The 16351-nt window shown below is 47.3% G+C and overlaps 1 protein-coding gene across 1 annotated transcript; it reads left to right on the top strand.

The window, feature by feature from the left end:
- The first annotated feature begins 6800 nt into the window (after window positions 1-6800).
- Window positions 6801-7541, top strand: LOC135394786 (uncharacterized). Its single transcript, XM_064625811.1, has one exon. The coding sequence runs from the start codon at window positions 6801-6803 to the stop codon at window positions 7539-7541; it is 741 nt and encodes a 246-aa protein (XP_064481881.1).
- Window positions 7542-16351: the final 8810 nt, after the last annotated feature.

Raw genomic sequence — 16351 nt, forward strand, 5'->3', positions numbered from 1 at the left:
TGTTATTATTGTTCAACTATCTTCAATTAATAACGGCGAACGATTTGTTAAGTCCCCATTGAATTCGATAGGCGCCCTGCGAATTAATCTTTGCCTTGTTCTTGTTAAGCCTGATTTTTCTCAAAATGAAATTTATACTTTGGCACCTCCAATGCACCAGAGAAGCACACTAAACACTGCCAACAAACAGCAAGGCACTGGCAAGCACAACAAACAGTGGCATTCGCGACATACACGCGTTCTGCATATGTACATCGTGCTGCACACTGTACACGTGTTTCAGCAACTTTCTTTTAAAGAATTTGTCGATCCTTTTGACTTGTTCTATCCGTAAAGCAGATGATAAACGAGAATGCCACACAACTTAGACAGCGTAGACTGAGTGTCGTCTGCTAGGGAGCGGCCGTGTGTTGAAAAGGTCGCCACGAGCGGCGCTAACACACAAGGTTTGCAGCGCCACCTGGCCCAGCGCAACAGGTCTATAGGCCCAACTTCAGTGACCGGGAAGAGGAAACATTTCTGTTGAACTTCGCGAAGTTCAAAGCTCCTCCTATCGCGACGTCATCTATTGAACTTAGTTCAGCGTTGACGAGTCTAGCACCCCAGATAGCGATAAAAATAAGAGATAAATGAAGAAGGGGTGGAGGGTGTTCTTTGACGTAGGCCACCCGAAGGACAGCGGCTTTACAAGATATCCAAAGCAACACAATGTACTGAAAGTCGAGTGCAATTGGGGTAGACGGTATGTGTCTTATCAATGTTCTTTAGTTTCACGGGTCTGTTCAAGGCCTTCCACCTACCCGTCCACCCCTATTGTGGACGTGATGATGTGGTGGGTCATTCTCCGCCGTTGTGGCGGTACACTGCCCCATTGCGCTTGTGGAAGGGATGAGGCGAGACACAGCTTCTGCTGTTTCTGTAGAATTGTAAGTTCCGTCTTTTTGGCCTGCCGTTGCTGTGGCAAATGACTTACGACACGAAATGCTGCAAACAGGGAACGTTTTTAATTGCAGTGAACAAAGAGGCAAAAATAAAACTTGTACTTATAAAAATATGTGTAAAAATATTAAACATATTGTAATGTCCATGGTATGGCCGCTAATGGAGCAACAGCAATATGTACTTGAACCAGAAAGGTAAGCAAAATTCTAACGTTCTGATATCGTTGAGGAGCGGGAGCGACAGAAGATGCATCGAAAGTAGCTGCGGTGCCCGAGAAACAGGGGCAAGAAACGGACATGCAGTAATTTTGACGGAGCGGGCACACGGGCTCGGACAGTGTGAATAGCAGCCCTTGAGGTATGCTCGTCCGTTTTCTACCCCGTACGGATATCGATATGACACAAAGGAAAAAAACTCTGTTGTCTGAAAAGGCACGGGGTTAAAGACGAGTTTGTTCCATGAAAATAAGTAGCTAATTGCGTGATGTTTCTCATGCTTTCGCAAGGGCCAACGACTCCAAGAAGAATAGTCAGCCTTCTGAGTGACTTTGGCATACTGCACCGAAGCTTAGATCTCAACACTCTAAAAACAGTACTTCACCGCATAGCACGCTCTGCACCAACATTTTCCACGAATGACACGGTTATCACTTTTCATTCGAAGAAAGAGGGAGGCGTACGCCTTTTTGTGTCAATTTGGATATATGGTTGTGACAGAAGCCGGCATTTTTGCTCCTTCTAGCACCCCTGCCTATAGAGATTGCCGATAGCTGTAGGTATACGAAAAACACATGTTCGGCTCTCTGGAGCCTCGCCACTCGCAAGGAAATACTGTAGTGTATATGGCCTACATGAACACGAGTGGAGCCGGTGAAAAGCGAAAGAAACAAAACAAAACAAAAACAAAAAAGACGCACTGTGAACAGACGGATGATCACCGAGATTGAAAGCAAGTGTGAAACCGGTCTAAGGCCAGGTTTCGTACTAACGTTTCTTCTTTCTTTTTTTTTTTGTCCGCATTTTTCACGGGGGCAAAACGGACCCTTCGGAACCTACGGGGTTCGATTGCATTTCGGTTCTATTTTTGAAGCAAACGGATGAAAAACACAGTAGTGCGCAAGCGTAGGATGTTTTACCGTCACTGTTGCTTTTCAAACACGAAAAATTCCCGTTTCATTTGCCACATTGTCATGATGTCATATTTTAAATCACTCTTTTATTAAATGGATTATCGTTTAGTGACGTTAGTGTGACGCATTCTGTTGCCGCTTTGAGTAAAGCCTTTCCTTCCCGTCACGTTTAAGAGAGCGGATGAGGGTGCGCGCAGTCATTTCTATTTTCAGGCGTTGATGCGTATCCTCGTCTATCGACCTCAGATGTTCCAGACAACAAAAACGTAAACAGGAAAGTCTGCAGGCAAGTACACCCCGCACTTATGATGGAGAAATGGGCGATCATGCGTCCGCGACGTTCTTCTGCCGTATTCGTGCAGGACGAGTTCAACGAAACAAAAGGAAACCGAGCGCTTTGTTTTTCTGTCGGATCCTCCGAGTCATTTCGCTACCAACGGGAAGTTAGCAACTACGAAACAGAGAACCAGCAGCACAGAAGAAGGTGTGGTGTCTACGTTAACGTTGCTCCGTCAGGAAACGGTTCTCAAAATCAATCTAAAAAAATCGTCTGGCACAGCAATGTGTGCAATAACGACAACGATAAGCTTTTTTTAGTTTTCTTTACGTTGTTTCACGCAACGCATAAACAGGAAGGACATAGACATGACTTGACACGAAGGGAGCCGCCATGGTTTTGCAAATTATAGGTGAGTAAGTAGCACGCAAAACGTGTCAACAATCAGAGCAGTCAGACAACATATCTATTGTCGCGCGCAGTGAGTATTTACATACGAGTGCAACTCAACATAACATCATCCAGAGTGTCGTATATTATAACCCAGTCACACGGACTAGTTTGGCGTCACTTTCAACGAGTGACACTTGCACTTAGTGTCATTCGTGTGCTGTCACGCGGCATTTTTATCACGTGACACTCGGCAGGAAGTGCACTAACGATTTAGCGAGTTCCTAAAACTGACTTCACTTCTCTTCAGCGAACCGAGTGCGTAGCCTCGAGGGCAGCCTTTGTGTGTCAGGTTAAAATATTGAGAAAAAGCGAGGGGCCTCGACACCACACTATTACTTTAACAGCGTGTTTATTTGATTTTAGTACAGTGTGACATTGTGCCGAAACAACATGTCATTACTCTGGTTAACAGCGTGTGAAAACTTCGCGGTCACTGCGATCCGGCGGCGGCTATTTTTGTCGTGGGACATGTTTGAGGCCAATTTGTTTTATGTTGGAAGAGGACTTGCAGAGAGGGTTTCTAAATCAAAGAAAAACATTCTGAGGAAAGTACTGTGGCGCACACGCTAAAAATTTGGCCGACATTTATTCTTATCTATCGTAATTCCCATCACTTACTTAAAGCCGTTTAGCAAGCACGTAGAGAAAGTGACATTCCCTTGGTTGTAGTGCACCTCACGAAAATCACACTTAATTAGCCCGTGTGACAAGGGTATTAGCCTCTTTCCAGGGACACTATATATTTCCAGTCCGGAAAAAGCTCTTGGCAGGCTCAGGCACATATGCTACTCTGGATTATACTGTGCGTATAATCATAAGCGAGCAGTAATAGCCAGCTCCGAGTAGCATTGAAAAGTGTTCATTCAAAATTCTCAAATTTTTCAAACTTCATTTGTCAAAAATTTCAATGTTTCTGAACCGTTATTTGAACCGGTAACCGTAATTTCCTCAGCCAGTTCAGTTCCAACATGGTGGCAGCAATATCGGATCGGTTCAGTTCCGGTTCAGCCGAAAAATAACGGTTATTTTCGGTGTTCGGTTCGGTTTCCGGTTCGGTTGGACACTCTGGCCAAAGCTTCTGCTTTTGTCTTGTCGTTGAGCAGACTTTCGTTTCACTTATTTATACATAATGTTGGCCACCTTCTGGCAGCCAAAGCATGAGCGCGTAAAAGGTTGTACAAATGGCAGAAAGGAAATAATAATATTATTGCAGATAATAATATTACAAAATAGTATGGAAACACAAAGGAAACAAAGAACAAAATCACAGGACGGTTACGGTTATGTAACGCGCATTTCAGCGGCAGCTGTTGTGGGTGAATGTTGACACTTTTATTGCTGATGTACAGCAGGGATCGGAACTGGTATTTTTTTCGGTCCGGTTCGGGTTTGGGTTCAGGCATATTGGTTCGGTTCGGGTATAGCTCCGCTGGACCGAAATTATCAGCTTGAACCCGTTCAGGTATAGCGGTTCGGTTCAGGGTCGGCTCAGGAAGAATCCCCCCCTAACCTTTCCTTGTTTTTTTTTCTCAATAAACATATCCCCCCCCCCCCCCCCCAAAGAAAAAAAAAACTGTCAACGGTCGAGACATTTACAGGAATTGGAACCGTTACTTTTTCGGTCCTGGCTTGACCGGTTCATCGGCAGTAATTTTGCTACATGAAAGCGAACTTACCCTCAACGTACGCGGTTGTAAGAGAAATGTGTGAGATAAGCGTTTCAGATGAAAAACCTTTCATGAAAGCAGGTGAAAATGCAAGGCAAGTAATAAACACATTTCTTATTTACCTGATATTCTACTGTATTGTACTCTTGTGGTCGTCTGCTGAAAACGAAACGCGAAGTACTTGAAGCCTTTTGGCAGAACCCGGTCACGGCCCTCTTTTGCTCCGGCAAAAAACTGGCGCTACAGTCAAAAACTTTTACTCGCATCTGGCATCGTACAAAAAATAAACAAAGAAGGTCGGTTGGTAGTACAATTATTTCACCTCTGAACCGGTTCCCGAACCGGTAACCGCATAAAATTTTTGTGGTTCAGTTCCGGTTCGGTTCAGGACAAGCAAAAAAACGGTTCGGGTTCGGTTCGGTTCGGCTTCGACAGAAAATAACAGTTTTTCCGGTTTTCGGTTCGGGTTCAGTTCCGGTTCCGATCCCTGCTTCACAGTGACGAGTACTGCCTTGTGATCTGTGAAGTGAGTGGTGATGTGGTCGATATTCTTGACGAGGTCTCGGTTTTGTAAGACCAAATCAATGCAAGGCCCCTGTTCTGGTGGCCAGTTCGAACATCAACGCTTCTTGTAGACCGGTGATGAAGTTGGTGGTCTTTGCGTGAACGTCAAAGTCCCCCAGGTATCGGCGATGGCATGTGGACTGCTAAGGCGTAGACGACGTATGTTATAACTCGCGGAACTATTGCGGTTGGGGCAAGGTAGGCGGCCACGACGATCAGTCCACTCTCAAATTGCACCGCACACATCTCACTCACGACTTCGCAGTCACGAAAGAGGTCTAGGGGTGAATTGTTGACCCCATCTCGCATGTAGATGGCCACTCCGGCCGCGCAGTACTTGCAGTGGCGTCGAGAGCCACAGCTATACTCAAAGCTCTTCACCTGCAACGGTTTGTTAGGGTCCATCCACGTCTCTGACAAGCACAGGATGGAACAGAGCGCGCTGACGTGGTCGTAGTGAATGTCACGTGCGTGGGCCTCTAACGACCCAACGTTGAGTGCTGCGACAGAAAGTGAATGCGGTTCTTGTAGTATAGCTTCATGCACCGTGACACGGTGGTGTCGAGTCGATGCGCTTGGAGTCTGTGGAACTCGTCGGCCAGTACTCTGTCGACGTTAGTCTCGTTATGCATGGTAGTGGAAGTCGCCTTTCGAGTTTGCTTAGTACAGACCGGCGATGTCCCCGGCTCGAGAGAGCGCGACATAGACCGACTTCTGCGAATGGTTTGTCGCACACGCATGTACTACCTGCCTGTATGTAGCCCTCTGCGACATGTGAATCGTGATGGCACTTGCTTGCACCAGCGGGAACACGGTCCTTCGCACCGACACCTTGGTCTTGCGGTCTATGGTGCACGTTATGGTGCGTGACTCGATCTGTATCCAGGCTTGCTTAATCTCGCGGTTATTTTGGCCCCACCGTTTCGCCTTGATGTGAGCGATGTAGCCTACCGCGCTTGAAACAAAGTCCAACCAGAGGCGCGATCTTGTATGAAATATTTATCTAGCAGTTGTCGCTTGGTGATCCTCTGAAGCATATCCGTGTTTCTGAAGGCGACCGACATTTCTGTGACAACTCGATACCGGAACGCTTTCATCGCCATGTACAAAAAGTACAACGGTGCCGCCTCCCCCCCTCCTCTCTGTGCTCCTAATCTTAATCATGGCACGTGTGAAGGACGTCGGATTCGCATGCATTCTTCATGGCGCCTGAACCAGAATCACTACCGAGGTACAAACCGAGGTACAAACAACTTGGAAAGTCTGTGGAAAACATCGAACACATCGTTATGCACTGCACGCTTGTCAACTTTATAGTGAGCAGTGATATGGAATCTGCGTTTTAAGACCGCATTCTAGGCATATGTCGTCGAGTTCCCCCTTCCTGTTAGTTTCTCGCAATTCATTTCACTTCTTTGGGGATGTAGCTACGCATGTGCACGTACATTTCGGTGACCGGGAGGGGTGATGTTTTTCTATTTTTTATCTTTTCATCTTTTCATTTTTCTTTTTCCGTTCATTTAGGGGATCTTTGAGGGAGTAGCAGAATTCGTCAGGTGACGAATTCAATATCTCCCGTTTTTTTTTTCCTATAATCAAACTCGAACTCATCATCATCTCCTTATTCGATCTCAGATGCTGGCCCTTATCCACCAAGGGAGATTGGCCAAGGCACCATCCTCACAGATGCTGGCAGAGTACCTCAGCGCGCGAGGCAGCGAAGGGTCCCGCAGGGCAGTGTACTGCCCCCACGCTGTTCAACTTAATCATGGCTGGGATCCACAGACGAATACGTCCTACACCATATGCGCCACAACTGACCATATACGCCGATGATATCTGTCTCCGCATAGCAGGAACGAAGAAGGAGAAGATTCGCGACTCAGCCGACGTAGCATTAAACGCCACCAACGAGGCCTTGTCGGAGAGGGGGCTGGAGATATCACCAGAAAAGTCCCAATGTCTTCTCTGCATCCCCCCAAGCAAACACGTTGGTAGGGACTTCCCACGTCTAAGTATCAATAACATCCCTGTTCCAAGGTGTAAAGCGTGCAAATACCTTGGTGTCACTATTGACAGCTCCTTACGCTGGACGAAGCAGGTGAACGAAACCACTGCTAAAGGGAAGAAATCGCTAAATTTGCCCAGACGAATCAGTGGCAAAGCATGGGGCTGTAATGCACGATCCATGCTCATTCTGCACAGAGCTCTTATTCTATCTCGGATTCTGTATGCGACGCCGTACGTTGACCTGTCGCCAATACAATGGCTGAACCTCGAGCGTCTCCATCGGGCCGGCATACGAACAGCGCTTGGTCTACCGAGCTTCTCCAGCACTACCTATACCTATCTCGAGTCAAAAGAAAAACCCGTCAGCATCCATTCAAAACACAGAGGGCTCCAGTTCATAGACAACGCAACACTTCTGGGCAAGAAGCAACTCCTCACCGGTCTTCAAGGCAACCTCGCCACGTCCCTAGGCCGCCTGGCTAGGTCGCACGCCAATTGACCCCTACCGTACGACGAATGTATCCCACGACCTGCTACTCCATGGCGTGAAGTAATGCCCAATATCTCGTTGCACATTCCAGGGCTAAGAAAGAAGGGCGAATCCAGCTCACTGGAAGCCAAGGCAGCTGCTGAGGTCCTAATTAGTGACACTTTCCACGCTCACACTCTGGTGTTCACAGACGGCTCCGTTGACGCAGAGTGTAGGAGCGGTACTTCCTCCTTTTATATACCATCATTAAATGTGGCATGGTAAAGAAAATCAGTTCGATACCCAATATGCTCTACGACGGCTGAGCTTCTGGCAATATTACATAAAGCAGCTGCGGTGCAGGTCAAGGGAATCACCAAGGCTGTCACCCTCAAGGACTCTCGTAGCGCTCTCGAAATGGTGATGAACCCCACATGCAATAGCATTCTAGCCCGGTGTAGGCGACAGAAAATTTGTCGTCAATGAGATAGTTCTTATACAGCACCCTAGGATCCGGGACATCCTGGAAAATCATCCACTTGATCTCCCGTTGAAAGGACTTTCCCGCAGTACACAAACCCTGCTCTTCAGGTTGCGAACAAGAAGCAGAGAACCTACAATTTCTCCTCTCTTTCGTCTCGCTTTCTTCCTTCTGCGGACGACGCCGACGCTGCGATCTCGGGAGACGAGGCACCGACAGCTGTCGCAGTAAAAGGTACACAAAAAAGTCAGTATATACACAAATTCTATTTACATTATTAAATTACAGGTTCATCTAAGGAACCTGTTAGAGTATGTACAATATTAGAACCCATGTAAAATATTAGAAGAAGAGTGTGGTTTACACACTTCTTTAGCGTCGTACCACTGCACTGTATAGAGCTCAAAATGCTATGTGTGCCATTACATTAATATATGCGCCTAACTAGAGTGATGCGATTTATATTGGTATAAATTGTTGATGCGATTTTCAAACCCGACAGTCTTTTGTGTGTTTCTGTTTTGCTCTGTAGCGAAATGTATGAGGACTGATATTTATCTCAGTGGTGTAGAAAACGTTCCGCCCCACCATTTGGCGAAGTAATTTATAATTAGACATAAGGTACTAGACATTAGACATAAATTCTATTCAACACATCACTCGAGAATCTCTAACGTCACGCACGTATACTAGTACTTCAGGAAAGGTCGGCAGTTGAGGGAAAGTTACCTACTGCTGTCGCCTCTTCGTCAACCCGGGCGTTGTGAGGTATGTTGCATTCGTCTTGCTGTGTTGCGGTCTTGCTTGTGTTCATCTTGCTGTCTTTCATTCGTCTCAACTCAAAGAACGTTAGTTGTAGTAATTGAGGCGAGTAGTTCTCCTAAACACTACAACGCTGCTCCTCTCTATTGTGTTCATCTGTGTGAATGGGCGTGTGGCTGGGACAAATGCAAATAATGGCAACAATTAAATTATGAATGACGGGAAAAATACAAGAGAGAACACACAGGACGTAAGTGTGTGCGGTTGCGTTGTGTTAATGAGAAAGTAGCTGGCGTGATGTAGTAGCTGCATCTCTGACCAAAAACCCGAGCGCTTAACTTAGACCCCCAATGCTGGTGCCCTTTTATAAACTGTTGTTCTTCAGCCCCCCGCGCCGCCGTCACTACTGGAGCACGCGAGGTGATACTGGAAGAACGAGATGGGTTTGCGTTGAAGAAATTTGCACTGAAAGGTTGAGTTGGCTCATATGCAGCTACCGTGCGCCAAGACTGTGGCGCGGCGGTGCAGCCACCAGCGGATGCATCTTGAGTGACAGCCGACGGGTGGCCATGCAGCCAGGAGTGAGCAGTTATAGCAATACTTTGTATGAGAGAACTATTTCTGAAATACTTTTGAGTATTTGTATTATGTGCCGTAATACCCATCCTCTGAATGTACTCTACTTGTATTATAATTCACAAAATGGGAAGTATTGCTTGTATTATGATACTCTGGAATGTGGAATACACTGGAAAGGTCACAAGTCCGACCTACGGAGTGTCACCGGCACACTTTAACGCTATTTTTTCGGTGTCCCACAAGCGTATCGTCAAAACAAGGCCTTCGACTATGCGCTTATCCCGCATTCCCTCGAAAGAGACTCGCCTTAGGGCAAGAGATTACTGGAGGCTCTCCTGCATTGCTTCTAGGTCAGCGTCCCTGCGTGTGAGCCATCCGATTTACAAGATCTTTGTAGTCTGAGGGAGTGCATTCAGTCACTCTTGTAGGTGACTGCGCCGGGGACAGTCGTACAATTTTGGACCAGATCATGACACCGCAGCATTGCTTTGTATGTATTTGTCCTTTCTATGTGTTCCAGCCTCAGAACATCAATAGTCTCATGTTCAATGGCTTTCCATCGACCTACTTGGTGTCCCGCACCTAAAGCAGTAGGAAACACATTCATTACGTTCATGTCGAGTTAATATTCGAAGCAATTTCTCACTTGAGCCTTGTTTGTACGCGTGAGCAAATTAAACTGAGACACGTCACCTCCACCATTTTGATTCCGAGACAAGCAGGGCTCTCGAGTTTGGGGAAGCTACTAAAAGACATGAAATACTTATATAGTGTCTGTTTTCGCTTCGAAAGGAATGCCAAACGGGCCAAAGGAATGCCAAATGTGGGCAAGCTTACGATTGTCCCATCCTACAGTTGGCAATACAAAACGGTCGTCGGGGCAGCATCGCTTGCGGTGCAGTTTGCGGGAAGATTTTTCCCAAAAAAAGGGAATGCCGGTCCCTTTCTAAAGCTTCTTGCACCTGGCACTCCTGAGGGAGGAGCGGTGGGAGGCAGTAAGGTACTTGGCGGCGAAAACTAAAATTGAAAAGGAAGCCTGGTGCTCCCGAAGGCTCCTCTCCAAACATCTTTCTTCGGTTCAGCGACCAATGGAGGCTCTAATGAAAAACGGCTGCAGAATCACTGGTCACAGACAAATAGCTGAAATGGCGAGAGAGTTCTTCTCAGACTTGTACGGGGGAGACCTCACAGAGTCAGACCGTTTCAGTTCCGGTTGCACCCGCAACAGGGGTGTTGAACTGAACTATGAGGAGGTTGTTCAGGTTGTCCGTAGCCTGAAAAGTACAAAAGCACCAGGACCCGACGGGTTGCTGAGTTCTACAAGCAGTATTGGAACCTCCTGGGTCCCTCTCTGGTTAAGGGGCTTAATGACTCTCTAAAACAGAGATCACTACCAGATCAGTTTATGGAGGGAACCGTTACTTTGTTATGCAAGGACCCCCAGCGAAAGGAGCAGTTGGGAGCCTGGAGGCCGATAACACTTTTAAACGTAGACTACAAAATTCTAGCAAAGGTTCTAGTAAAGAGGCTACAAAGAAACATGGAAAACTGGATATCGCCATTTCAGGGGGCAGCAGTCGGTGGTCGAAAAATACAGGACAAACTTTGGGAAATCAGGGATGTAATACTTGTGGTTAGCGGAGAGGGACGTACGAAGTATTTTAATGGCCTTTGATCAAGAAAAGGCTTTTGATAGGTTGAAACATGCGTTTTTGAGGGAAACGCTAGAACAAGTCGAAGCAGAAATTGAAATAGTAAGCACTATATAGGAGCGATGTATAGAGGATGCAAGAGCAGGTTGCTCATCAACGGTTGTCTAGGGAAGGAAGGTAAGTCCCTGTTTGCATTCTCTTTTTGTCTTTCTTTTTTTTTTTTTTGTTATCTCACGGCTTCCTGCCCATGGATAAACTAGATTCTTAAACTCGACTAAGCTCGACTATACTCGGAACCTGAGATGACGTTGTCATTGTGTGCTGATTCGCCGTGTTGTTGTAAAATGTGTTCATCGTTCATCTGACCTGGATGACGAGCTCGTGCATGTCATTGCGCAGGGTACCCCTGGAGGAAACCTTAGCCCGCGTATTTGCCCTCCCACCTGCACACTTGTCGGCTGCAGTGAGAACCATTCCTTAGAATAGCAAGACACACATATTCTTATTCGTAGTGAGTAGTAAGATGGCACTCGTAACAAGGGCGCTGGACGAAATATTTAAGGCGAAGGCGACAAAAATTCATGGAAGTTTAGTATTTTTGTGTCTTCTTTACTTTTCCAAAAAATGTCTTAGTACGTGCCAGACATCGTACTCGAATTTGAAGCAGCAATGTTAAGGTAAGCGTCTTTGATATTTCTGTTCGCTGTAGCAGTTAGCGTATCGAGGGTTATACGTTAAATGCACTGCTTTTCACTAAGCAGTAGAAAACCAGTCCCCCCCCTCCCCGGAAAAAAAAGAAAGTAGAAGAAAGACAAAAACTCCACTTTCGCCTGTCAAACTAAATCAGCGGTGAACAGTGAATCACGGTCATAGTAGGGTGTCTACAACGCACTACTCCGGATAAAAATCACAAGCGCTGTGTGGCATAGATGACATCTACAGGATAGCAACAACAGCGAATGGACACTTCAGTGCTGGCGTGCCGCAAAAGCGCCGTGGTAAAATATATGAGACACGCGTGACGGATCAATATAGTTTGGTTTGTCGTCTGGTATAAAGAGAAAAATATGGAGATGTTGGCCCAAGATGTTGGATCAATATAGGCTATAATGCACGCTTTGCTAACTTTCATTGATTGCAAACTGCCATTCAGATAACTCTTAGCGCGTGTTCACCTGTATGGTGGTGTGCGCAACTTCAGCGTGAATAGTCAGATTTAGTTATTTTATTTCCTTTTTTTTTAGTTTCGAAAAAACTGAATGCGACCTGCGAAATTGTCCAACAACAACAACATATATATTGTGATGATGAAATGGGGAGGTTTTCCACTCTTGGAGTGGAACGCTACCCCATAGCTAGTGGTCTAATATGAGTGGTGACAATGATCAGTGATGACGATGAGAGATGACGGGAATGATCGATGTGGCGATGACGACGCTGGACGTGATCGTGGTGGTGGGAGTGTCCGAGGGCGCTGCTGGGGTCATAATGAGTCCTTTAGGCCTGTCGCCTCAAAGAAGTCAACCACGTGACGTAAGGCCGCCCTGGAGTCGGCCGCGGTGTCCCAAGGGCCGAGGATGGTCGACACGTTGAAGGGGCGGCAGCCAAGGGTGGCAAGCTGCGACTGCAGTGTACGCCTCTCGTTGATATAGGTCCGGCAGCGGAGGAGTATGTGCTCAACGTTGGCAAGTACGCCACACTCGTTGCACATAGGGCTAGCCTCACAGCCTAGCTGGCCGTTATCTCTTCGTGCGCACCGCTGGCGGTGACACCACCAAGCACCACGTGACCCGTGGGGTCCCGCAGGGCAGTGTCCTTAGCCCCCTCCTCTTTAACCTTATCATGGCTTCCCTTACCCCGTTGATCCCTGCTCATACATCCATCACAATATACGCCGACGACATCTGCATCTGGACTTCTGCAACCCGTCGAGACACGATCCAGCGCCGACTGCAAAGCTCTCTACATGTGATTACCACCTATCTTGCCTCCCGTGGCCTAACAGTGTCGCCGGCGAAGACTGTTGCAATGGCGTTCTCGCGCAAGTGCTTCCGCAGGTATCCGATCTACCTTGACGGCTCCCCTCTGACTTTCGCCACTTCATGCCGATACCTAGGTGTTATACTTGATCGCGACCTAACTTGGTCCCGCCATGTGAAGATGATTACCACAAAGGCGACTGCCTCAGTTCACGTCCTCAGACGTATCGCTGGTGCGTCCTGGGGCCCGTCCTGCTCTGATCTTCATCGCGTCCATCAGGCCCTCGTGTTGGGGACACTACGCTACAGCCTCCCTATCTTGCATGCCCTCAGCCAAACACAGGAGCGCGAGCTCCTTAACATCCAAGCCCGCGGCCTTCGCATTTGTCTGGGAGTACCACGAACATCAGAGACTTACGGCACGCTTGCTGAAGCACGGGAGACTCCTGTCCCTCTTCTGCGGGATGCTGATACACTTCGAGTATATTCTCGCTATCTAACCAGTCACCCTCACCACTATCTTTGCCATATTCACGACGAATGCCCTGACTCAGCTTTCGGCAAGACCATCGCCCGCCTGAAGAATCATCTTCCTCCCTCCCCAACCACTCCCACATATGCGCCAGCAATGTGGACCCTTGCGCGTCCTGATATCTGCTCCACCATCCCTGGTCTTCAGCGCAAGCGTGACACTCCCGCACCTGTAGCCCTCCAACTCGCTCTCCATTGTTTGCACTCCACGTATCAGAATCATCGCCAGGTATACACGGACGGCTCAGTCACGGCAGACAGCTCGGGTGCTGCATTTTATATCCCTGATAGTGACTTTCAGCAAGCCGTTGTCCTCCCATACCCAATGTCTTCTATGGAAGCGGAACTCCTCGGCATCCTCTCTGCTCTACAGCATCTGCTCGGTCTGCCGGCTGCACAGTGGGTTGTTCTGACTGACAGCAAGGCTTCACTGGATTTGCTGCTCTCGTTTCGCCCCAGCACCATATGCACTCTCCACACGCTCATACTACAAGCTCTGACACAACTTGCGGTAACTGGCCATTCTGTGACGCTTCAATGGATCCCGGGACACGTAGGCCTTCTGGGTAACGCCCGCGCAGACACAATAGCAAGAGACGCAACATCTAACAGAGCTCTTCCTGCCACCCCGCTGCCCCTAACGATCTCTGTCTGCTCCCTGCACATTCGTCGGTGGCGTTATGTCCGTACCCGGCAGTTCCGAGCGGACTCTACCTCATATCATCACTTCGTACGCCTCATTGACCCCATGCAGGACTTCACTATTGCCTGCCGCTGCAATAGAGCTGAAGAATCACTCCTCCACCGCCTTCGAATGAATGTTGCACGGACACCCTCACTCCTGCATAAAATGCGCCAGACGAACTCCCCCGATTGCACAACTTGTTATGTGGAAGCCGACATCGAGCACTACCTCCTATCCTGTAACCGGTACCTCCCAGAAAGACTCGTCCTCCAACGCCACTTGCGACAACTTGGCTACCCTAACGTCTCTTTGGCCACCCTGCTCGGCCCAGTCCTGCACAACCAGGGGGCAGTTACGACTGCCCTCTTGAGCTTTCTCCGTGCAACCGGTCTCTCGACCAGCCTCTAAGGCCCTTTTGTGTATCTGTCTGTGTGTATGTGTGTGTGTATTCCGTTTTCTTTCCTTTTTTTCGTTTCTTTCTTTTTTTTCGTTTCTTCTTTTTTTTTTCGCTTCTTTCCTTTTTTTCCTTTTTTCGTTTTCTTTCCTCTTTTTCGTTTCTTTCCCTTTTCTTTTCGTTTCTTTCTTTTTTTTTACATTTCTTTCTTTTTTTCGTTTTCTCTCTATTTTTTCTTTCCTCTATTTCGTTTTCTCCCTTTTTTTTCGCTTTCTTTCTTTCGTTTTTTTTCGTTTTCTTTCTTGCCGCCTTCTTTCCTTTTTTCGTTTTCTTCCTATCTTTTCGTCCCCTTTCCTTTTCCGTTCCTCTTTACGAAAGGAATAGCAAGTCGGCCTTTGCCTGACTAACCTTTCCTTGTTTTTTTTTTTTTTTTCTCAATAAACATATCCCCCCCCCCCCCCCCCCCCCCCCCCCCCCCCCCCAGCTGGTATCGATAGGACGGAGTGAAGGCCACATTCAGACGTAGCCTGTGGATGAGTGACTTCAGAGGACGAGGAAGCTTTGCAGGCAGTCGGTATGTGCGAAATTGTCCAGAATTTGCTGTAGCCACCTTGTTGCTGGTGAACCGACATTTTGTCATCATCCTACCGCAGGCAGACTGCAATGGGTGACGACAAAAATTCCTACTGTTAATGTTGAACTTCATATTGTCTAGCATCCGTCTGTATACTTCGTGGTGTTAAGGACGTTTGCGTGCGTAGCTTTCCCTGCTTGTGCACATATTGATAACGGAAGATCTGCAGCACAAGTTCAGTACAAAGAAGTGTTGTGACCATACGTTACATGATTTTACTACACGTATCTACCAGTGTGGAGAAAGCGAGCGCCCGATGCAGGTTATGAGCGTAGTAATATCCGTGAACGTGATCAGCTCCAAGCTCAGGTCGAGATGGAGATCGTGATTAGCAATAATGAGACTTGGCAATGTGAAATCGTCTCTTTGTATTTTTACATGTACTTATGTCTCGGACGATGTTACAGTACGGCGAGTCGGTAATATTGCAGTGGCACAACACCAACAACAAATAAGGAATGATGATGTATTGGGATGTTTCACCGCTCAGGCGGCACCCTATCCCATTGCTTCCTATCGCTCATAGAAGATATACACCGGCAAATTTGCCTCGGTGGATGGCATGCTTCGCTAGTGCACAAAACGGTTCAACGTCACTGAACCTGTCTGAATCACCCGTTTTTGGTTGATGGCGAATGTCAGCGTAAGCGCAACACGTATAAAAAGAATACAATGCGCTGCAGTTTAGTTTGCAAGTGGTAGTGTTGCAGTCACTTTTTTTCAACGTAGAATGCACTTGCTTTGACTAGTTTCAGTGTGCGTGCCTAACGTTCGCATTCGTACAAGTGCGCAGAACCGAAAACCCCAAATGCGATAAACTGCAGTTTTTGGCCCGCTGCTTGATGTGGGCTCACGAAACTCGGTAGACTGGTGTAAAACGACCCCCGCGCCTGCATATTTGACTGACATTGATGTTCTTCCGTTATTGTGAACACCACATCGCTTTATGTAACATCCACTGAATCTTTCGCTCACATCGTTGGGTTACTGAATTGTTGGGCCACAACCACGAGAATAGTGTCGAGGGCTATATAAATTATTAGTATAAATTTACACTTTTAGTTGCCACTACGTGAGAGTTGCGTTAAAGAAACAACAACAACATATATATTGTGATGATGATGAAGTGGGGAGGTTTTCCAC

Source organism: Ornithodoros turicata, chromosome 1 (genome assembly GCF_037126465.1).
Source record: "Ornithodoros turicata isolate Travis chromosome 1, ASM3712646v1, whole genome shotgun sequence".
In the NCBI taxonomy this organism is placed as follows: Eukaryota; Metazoa; Arthropoda; class Arachnida; order Ixodida; family Argasidae; genus Ornithodoros; species Ornithodoros turicata.

Bases quoted from the DNA above. Each gene is read 5' to 3' on its own strand.
- LOC135394786 (XM_064625811.1), top strand. From the start codon at position 6,801: ATGGCTGGGATCCACAGACGAATACGTCCTACACCATATGCGCCACAA.